The following is a 9684-nucleotide window of genomic DNA, read 5'->3' as shown; positions in this document are numbered from 1 at the left end:
GCCAAATATCATGTACCTAGCTCTCTGGATTATTCAGGATAAAAAATATTACACACACATTATCCAAGTGGTCTTGGAGGTAGGCCAAGGTAATTCATGGGAAAACGAGATCCCAGAGGGATCTGGCATGGCATCCACCTTATTAGTTCTATCCCTCTATGTCAGACCGATCTTCTCTCTACTTTTCCTCTTAATAATCTGATAACAAGAACAAGTGGAGCCTATTTATGAGGTTTAAGAAATATCCCTCCAGAACTTTTAAAATAATAGCGATAACAAACATAATTTCTCAAAATCCAAGATGGCGTCAGTCGGCCATTTTGTTTTTCTGATCAAAAATCTAAATTGAATTGGCACAACTAAGGACCATGGGGAACCTATGCAAGAAGTTGGAGAAATACTACTGGCCCTATATCATGAGCCTGTACCTCTTGGTTAATGAGAAGTTGTTACGAATTTAACACCTTTGACCGTCCTTACATTAAAGTAGGTAGAGGTCAGCCATGTATTCACAGCATGCTTTTTGGTTAATATATCATAACCCTTGGTTAATCATTAGAAGTCATTACAATTTTTTACACATTTGACCAGCTGTTAGCTTGAAAGTAGGCCAAGGCTAGTTATTTGAACAGTTATTTGAACAAACTTGGTAGCAATTAATCCCAGCATGCTACTAGATCAACATCTTGAACTGGTATTGGAAAGAAGTCATCTAAAGATTTTTACATATTTGACTTAATTAAGAGACCTTGGTAGCCCTTCATATCAGCATGCTACTTGCTCAATATTATGATCCTGGGCCTCTTGGCCCTGTGAACTTGTAAACTTGGTATCCCTTCACCCTAGCATTACTGGATTAATATGTAAGTCCATGTCATCAAGGGTGTTGAAAAACCTATCTGAACAGTAGGTGAGCTAAAAATGGAACTCAAAACAAATTTTGACATTTTATTTTAATCACTTTTTATTTATGAAATTACATTATTTTCAAATTCAAGAAAATAATACATATATTAAGAAACAGGCAAGTCTGCAGGGCAGAAAGATAATCATGAAATCTCTATGATATGACTAGTACTTGATTTTAAATATGATTTCACCACCTTCATACAGTTTAGATTCGACAAAATACATTTGCACATGATCATTATTGAATAAATATGAGTACACATAGGCTATATCAATACTATTATTACTTGTAAAACATATACAGACAATACACAATTATAAAATAGCACATTCTGACATTAACTTTCACTAGCTGGAGTACCTAGGTATCTTGTTTCATCACGTTCTGCCGTCATCAAATGGAACATTTCTGTAACAAGACAAAACGTTAATATAGAAATATTATTCAGATTACCCGGTAACACGAGGGTTTAATTCTCAAGGTAAGTGAAACGATCTTGCAACCTGAACTAGTGTTTTGCAGATTTTATCCTTTTTATATTTTATCAGACTAAGAACATAACATAATCAAATATACATTGTAAATTTACCTGTAGTCCCACTCGCTGACACCCCAGCCAGGTAGACCATTGATGTCGTAGGTACACATACGTTCATGGATCTTGGCATCCCGACCCTCACCAATGTAGAAGATTGGTGCTTCCTGGACAGTACATGTCACATTGTACTCTTTCTCTCCTAACAATAGATACCCAAAAATATCAATGTCAGTACAGTAGCCTCATATTTTCTTCAATTGCTACAGTATATATATACAAAGCTATGTATACAGCAAAATTTTATAATAATATAATATGGCACATCAACATTAGTACATTTTGTAAAACGGTAGATACAAATGTACATACAAAGGAAAACCAAGTTAATATTTGAAAGGATGGAGTCCAACACGATACTATATTTACAGGTACTTTGTAGGGACATTGTGCCCCCAAACCCGAGACAACCTAGTGAAAGGACAATGAAGCTTACATTCTGTATCTTGCAGTGAATATCTTACTTGTGGGAAGTATTTTTATCTTTATTTTCCCCTATTATGTTCTTTTGAGAAACAATAACATATTCATTTTACTAGCGACATATGAGTAAGTGTCATTGATGAAGAAACTAGACACATCTTCAGTTTATATGATATTTATCAATACACACCTGCTATGAATTTAAAAGATGTCTGTTTGGGTGGGTTTCCATCTTCTCCATGATCAGCTAACTGGAACTCCGAGGAGGACACAGATTCCTTGGTACCGTCAGGGTGGATTACGTAGCCAATAGTTAAGCTGAATCACAAATTTTTTTTAGAATGAAAGTTTAATATTTCATGTTTACCATGATACAGACAGTATATATTTTATAACTAGAGATATGCTTTTTGCATATAAACTTGTCTGTATAACAGAAAATATTTGAATTGCTTGCATGCTACATATACTTGAATTTCCAGCTGATTTAATTAAGAAGTTTGGAAAAATATATATATTACATAGAATATAATGAATGTACAGATAACACTCTCCTTCCTTTCAGCATATGTCACAGTGATGTGTAAATTTAATCCAAAGAGTTCTGATGTTAATAACATCAGAACTCTCGCCATACAAAAAACGAGCAATTTTTCCAACCCACTCTCAGGTCAACGTTTAAACAATATTTCCCTTATTCCCTTCAACCTGGCACAGGTTGAAGGGAATGGGAGTAAATGTTGTTCGAACGCCGACCATAGGTGGGTCGGAAAAAAATGCTCATTTTTTGTATGTGAGAAGTTCTGACGTATCTACAAAGTAAGACCATCAGAAAATTTGGACTAGTATAAATTGTGATGCTGTCCATCTTAATTATAACCTGGTAATAAGAAATTGGTAAGATATTTGTGGTACCTTGGTAAGATATTTGTGGTACCTTGGTAAGATATTTGTGGTACCTTGAAAGTCTTCAACCCCAATATGTACATGCTACTGGCCAATTACTGCTATCCTGAATCTTTTAGTAAATTAGAAGACACTGTTTAAAGTTTTTAACACATTTGCACTGACCTTAAAAGTGGGTCAAGGTCATTCATTCTGTGTGAATGAGTGACCTTGACCCACTGATCATGAGGTGATGAGCCTAATTACCTGGTCATGGTGATAGGCATGGATATACAGCCTATGCAGACTGCTGTCTTGTCAGACAATGTAGCATAGTTGATGGCATACCTATGGAAGTACCGCCAATCACGGATGTTTCCTGGAAACAAGCAAAACTTATGCTATAAATGTAATGTATAATAAATAAATATAATAAATGTAAAATTTGCATTAAAAGCTACTTTGAATCTCTATATGATCTATCAGAGATGACATTGCTTCCCTGTCAGTATTGTACAGTCTGTACTTGCGATGAGTGAAAATAGTTAATGGCTTCTGACCCTGTAGCTACCTGTAGTGCATGTACACTATGAAATTTTATGAAATGCTCATCATTATTTGTCTCATTCCTAAAACTTTCACGATAGCTGGTCTTGGGTTTGACTGCAAAGATTGTACAATGTTGATACATGGCTGTGTATCTACCAAAGGAGGGACATGCCTGTTTGACTATAGTATACTTACCGTAAGAGTGGTCCCTGACCCCTTGAACTTTAACCATCTTATCCCCTACTCCTGTTATATTGACTACACCTGTTATTTCACCAAACTGTTCATAGTGTGTTTGATGGACACTGCAATGAAAAAGATTGCATTAGTAATCTAGTTTCTGTAGGAAAGGACCCTACTTTTAATTTCAATAGAATTTTTAATTTGCCTCCTTTTTTTTAGTAAAAGCACTTATATTTACACTGTATACTGATCATTTTTTAAAAAACAGGTATAAAATAAAATTTTAAGAAGCTCAAGAATCAATTCCTGAAGGTTATCTTTTGTACAAAGGTTATACTTTATCTATACAGGAGGAACTCCAACCACTGAATTTGTCAGTGATTGATTCAATCATTCCCAAATGTATGATACCACTGTGTGTTACATTGCATGGCTATTTACCTTTTAAGGACATCAAAATAGTTTCTGGACCACTTTTCTTTAGCAATAGATGCCGCCATGACGTTTGGGTGAAGGTCAGTGTCAAAATCAAAGTACGGAGTGAAAGCTGTCCAGGTGAGGTCAAAGGTCACCTCTAGCTCTTCAAGAGTTTCATGATTTCTGAAATAATATCAAAGAAAAGAAATGTACAGAGTTTAACATTTTTAGTTTCTTTAGCACACTTTCTTTAAATAATTGCACTAAAATAGAGAAAACATATCTCTGGCTTTTGATTTGTTTTGTAAATGTAAATGAAACCTTTAAACCACAATTTTAATGTTTTATAATGTGTTTATTCTTCATATCTAATTTTATATTTGATCATGATTTTTAATATATTTATGGGGTTCATCCTTGGACAGGGGAAAGCTTCATTGATACTAAACATTATAGTGACCTTATGTCAAGTTATGTGTATTGGTTTACCCTAAACTCCCCATAGGGCCCTGAAACTTTTCTATTGGGGAAACTACAGCATATTAGCTCATCCTAAATAAATCTGATAATAGCTAGGAGATGCCACCTGAGCCTGATTTTCCTGTAAACACCTATGAATCATACACAACACATCAGGTTGAAGGTTACAAACTTTGATGTCGTAATTCGGATAAACCATACGTTACAATTTGAGGAAAATCCTAAATGAGTGAAGGGATGAACACTTCTGTATTAACTTATGGAAAATGTATCTTAACACTTATGCATCCTCCTAACCTTTAACTGCATTCACAATTTTATACATGTTTAATTGTTATGATCTGTTACCGTGCATAATATGGTTTATCAAATAAATGAATAATTGTTATCATTTGAAATTAATTTGTTTGTTACCATTCATTTCTTATTTTAGATCATGTTATCAAGCAAATATTTGGCATACAGCCGATGATACTCAGGTCAGTAAAATGTCATTATGTCTCCATATACACAAAGACACTGATCAGTCAAATCATCGGATAAGTCAAATATTTTGCTTGGTCCCATACATTTTGACTTATACGAGTTTTACTCTATATGAAATATTACTTACCCACCTTAGTTTACCTTTGTAAGATATTTTCCAGGTTTTCATTGGGTCTACTGGTTCCAGTTTCAGTCCCCCAGCAGCAAAGGCCTGTGGATCTGTACTGTGCAGTTTGGTGTCTGGTTTAGATGGAATCTCCAGGAGACCAACACCAGGGAGCTGCAACAATATATCAGCACCATATTAAACTCCTGTCAGTTAAAAACTCATATAGACATTCATAATATTGAAAAAATATTCAATTAATGTGCTGCTAGGGTAAAAAAGATGAACTTCATTTACAATGACAAACAAATGTATGGAGGAGGAGGATGCATGGAGAAAGGGAGATAAGATTTCCTCTAAGGTAGAGGTTAAGATATAGCATACATTTATAACTTCCTCAATTATAGAGATAATATGTGACAGGGGAGACTACTCTGCTGTGGAGAAGGGATAAAGATGACTATTTTATTGTAGAGATCTGTGTGGCAGGGGAGACTACTCTGATGTAGCGGTATGCCAGGGTAGACTACTCTGGTATAAAGATAAAGTAGAGGAGAATACTCTGACGTACATGTGAATATGGACCTTAGGAGATAGCTCTGATCTGAAGCTGAGATGGGACATGGGAGACTACTCTGATGTAGAGATAGGACAGATGAGACTATAGTGGCAGTGCAATCAACCGGCCGTGGGTTTCCAACAATGCCCTTTTATGTACAGTATAGATAAGGGGAGAGTACTTTGGTGTTAAGATGGGATAAATTAAGGGGACTATTCTATGTAGAAATATGAGTGGAGGGGAGACTACTCTAATGATGAGATGAGATATGAGAGAGTACTCAGATGAGTGTAGGACAAAAGCCCCCCCGGACATTAGCCCCCCCGGACATTAGCCCCTAGGACAAAAGCCCCTCCGGACGAAAGGCCCCCCGGACATTAGCCCCCCCGGACAGAAGCCCCTTCTTTAGAAATTTAGCTGGTATACTTTATATAAATCTGTACTTTTGAAAAACAGAAACTATATATATATATATTGTTGTTTTTATCTCTGAAATTTGGAGAATAATTGTGTGGAAAATGAAGGTCCTTGGTTCAATGTCAGTGTAGCATTATATGTCTGTGGTTAAACATCATAATTTATTTTTTCAAACTTTATATTATTAAGTAGGCTAAATATTTCAGGAAAACTCTCCATGATGAACATATTGTTACTGATTACACATAATTTTTGACTTCCTAATATACTGCAAATATTGATAATCAAAGAAATGCCTACAAAAGAAATAAACATTTGATCCCTGTTTGCAGTGTCTCAAATTATGATATAATAAGTACCTAACCAAACATGTTGCTCTGCATTGTAATAAGAAAAGGTTAATTTTAGGAATGATTAAAATCAAAGAAACAATGAAGCCATTAATGATATATTTCTTTCCAGGAGAACACAACATCAATGAAAAACCCACCAAACACCTGTGTAACAGCTTATTGTTTATGTAACAGTTCAAGTAGTTGTTGTTGGAACCGGTTGTTTACATTGCCGAAGCCACTGATGACATATGTATATGTAGCAATTAAAAATCATAAAAAAAAAATATATCATTTTTTTTATGAAGGGGCTTTTGCCGAAGCCACTGATGACATGTTTTTTTTGCAATTAAAAATCAATAAAAAAATAAATATCATTTTTTTTTATGAAGGGGCTTTTGTCCACTTTTTGATTAGTGTGAAGGGGCTTTTGTCCGGAGGGGCTTTTGTCCTAGGGGCTAATGTCCGGGGGGGCTAATGTCCGGGGGGGCTTTTGTCCGTACCTCTACTCAGATATAGAGGTGGGACAGGAGTGATTACTTTAAAAAGGAGAGGCAGCTATATATATACACTCTGGTGTATTATGGGATGTATGACAGGTCAAATATACTCAGATATATAGAGGTTGGACAGGGGTGACTAAGAAATGGAACAAAAGGGACTAATATTAAAATACAGATCTCTGTGTGACAAGGGAGACTACTCTGATGTAAAGATACACGAGATGTGGGAGGCTTATTGACATAATTTGGGGAGAGGAGACTTACTCTGATGTACAGGACAGTCTGGACTACATTGTTTTGCCTCCTGGCTGTGGCAGCCACAAAATATTGACCATCCTTGTTCCCTCCATTGAAGTAAACAGCATCAACTGCCTGTAATGATAATGATTAATACAGATGTACATAGGCAATGAAGCATTTACAATCAATTATAATTAGGCACAATACAAAAAAACAACAACTGAAAGCCAGACATTTACCAACAACAAATGAAGTAGGGAAAAGGTCTCGAATTGGTCAGAAATTAAACACCCAATGCTTGGTCAATAGATGGACTAGTCCATATCTGATACATGAGAGTGGGTGTCCGATTTACTCAACAGCAGCATTTGCATTATGTTTTATTTCACTTAAGTGAAAAAGATTTTCCCTTAAGATGAATAAAATTTATTTCACTTAAGTGAAATAAAACATAATGCAAAAAAAGTCTTTTAACCTTAAGGTAAAAAGTACATTTATGTATTTCACTTAAGTGAAATAAATTTGAAGCATATTTTTTACCTTAAGAGGAAATGGGATTAAATGTTTAAACGGCTTGCCATAACTGCATGTCCATATACATTATGTACTGCAATAAGTTATAATATACAATAAAGATGTAAAATAATGTGTACATATGATACAGTGACTGTGACATACATTATTTGTATATTGTGCGATTGAACACACATATAGTCAGTATATCTAAGCTTTAATTTGATCAGGAAGGTAAAACAGTTCAGCCTTCCATGCATGTATAGATTCTACTGTACTGTACTGTTACATGATCATGAGGTTATACAATGTACCAGATTCCAGTGTAATTAATGTCATAAATCTCCGTTTCTTCAGATTTTAGCGACATTGACACTTATTGTGGTGTGACAATAAGACCTTGATGGACTAGATACAATCTCGACCTAGCACACGATTTGACTTACCTTTGGTTTATCTAGAGGTAGTGTCTGGACTTTTTCCATGTCTGCCGCACTGGACCTGGACCTCACGCCATATCCAGCATTCTCACCTGTCGCAGTGTCCATTTTCGCATTCTTTCGGCGTCTTAATTTTAACACGAATAAAAGAAATTGGTACTTGAGAGGATACCATTTGTTCGGCTGTGTATAAATCCCACATTTTGCCGGCGGATCTGATTTTGAGAACCAGCCCACAAGCAGAATTATTAAAATTGTTCCTATCACATACAATATCATGACTTTTACTGTTCGAGTTACCTCCCCTATTGTAAATGACAGACGATGCAATGGGTCTAAAGTACAAGCAATGCAGAAAGACGTTGCATGTAGATGTATACTGTTGCCTACACTTGATATGTCGATACAATGCTATCTCGTACTTATGTCGATACAATGCTATCTCGTACTTCCTTCATACTTCGTCTTCCGTTTCATGATAACTTAGCCTAACGTTAGGCCTACTTCACGCGAATACTCGATCGGCTCACAGGCGAGGCGCGGGGTAAAACACGGATAAAACACGAATAACACAGATGGTGGGTCACAGATTGATGGACTGCAATATTGTTGTATATGTAAGTCTATAGTTAGGCTAGTTTTAACAATATTTTATTCAATATTCATTCAAGTATACATAACTGTTACATTTTTTTTATAATTTGGGATCGGAAAACAAGTGTAAAGCTTCAGATGTACGTAACTAGATATCTAGTGTAAGCTTACTTGAAATTGATAAAAAGCAACTGTCCGACGTAACATACACGTACATATGTAGATCTATATGATAGCCCTATTCAGAGACCTAAATAATAAATTTAGTATATACTGTAGGTCTCTGCCCTATTCTACATTTTGAAATAATTAAAGAATAGATACTTAAAATGTATCCTTCCTGCGGATCAAAGATGGGAACTTTAAAGGAATATGCTATATTTCCCCTATGGAGTCCCGCCTCGATCTCGATCCGACCCCAGGGGTCCAGAGTCGCCATTTATGTATTTGTTTCACTTTCGCACGGATGCTTCTGACCAAAACCGTTTTCGTGTTTGCGGTCCAAACGATTGGACCGGTGTTGTTCGTTTATGAAATAAAGACGGACCTAGGGATTTTATATTGTTTTCAGATGAGTCTTGACAAGGCCTGTATTAATATTCACAGGTCCATCAAGATATATGTTTGAAATATTACATCTAAAAACTGACGAACCGGTTTGTCCGCATAAACGAATAGGCCCCTGGTTTGGTCAAAATCCCATTCCGTTGTTCAGTAGCGAATTTTTAGGAAAAGTTGACGACGGCGGACGGCGGACGGACGGACGCCGTGCCATGACATTCCCTCATCGGTTCTTCTGACCAGATGAGCTAAAAAGAGTAAGGACGGTAGATATTAAGGAACATTCCTATATGTCAGAAGATTTGGAATTTGACAGCGATCGAAATAAGTGCAACGTCTCTTGAACTAAACGAATTTGATGTCACCCAGTAACGAATGCAACTTACACACAAACTATTACAACAGCTGAATCGACGCCAAGTACAAATTAATTTCACTCACAAAAGCAATATTGTATCGCAAGCTACGTTACAAAATTCTTCCTTTAAAAC

At 35.9% G+C, this 9684-nt stretch overlaps 1 protein-coding gene across 1 annotated transcript; it reads right to left on the bottom strand.

Moving 5' to 3' along the window:
* Positions 1-945: 945 nt before the first annotated feature.
* Positions 946-8569, bottom strand: LOC117327580. The gene is made up of 9 exons (XM_033884635.1): positions 8045-8569; positions 7110-7217; positions 5060-5208; positions 3987-4145; positions 3558-3667; positions 3081-3192; positions 2119-2246; positions 1500-1647; positions 946-1318 (listed from the first exon to the last, which is right to left on the bottom strand). Exons 1-9 carry the CDS (start codon positions 8315-8317, stop codon positions 1288-1290), a joined length of 1218 nt encoding a protein of 405 aa, XP_033740526.1. The 5' UTR covers positions 8318-8569; the 3' UTR covers positions 946-1287.
* Between the last annotated feature and the right edge of the window lie 1115 nt (positions 8570-9684).

Source organism: Pecten maximus, chromosome 5 (genome assembly GCF_902652985.1).
Source record: "Pecten maximus chromosome 5, xPecMax1.1, whole genome shotgun sequence".
In the NCBI taxonomy this organism is placed as follows: domain Eukaryota; kingdom Metazoa; phylum Mollusca; class Bivalvia; order Pectinida; family Pectinidae; genus Pecten; species Pecten maximus.
Note: the sequence above shows the minus strand (reverse complement) of the source record. Positions and strands in the feature narration are given on the sequence as shown.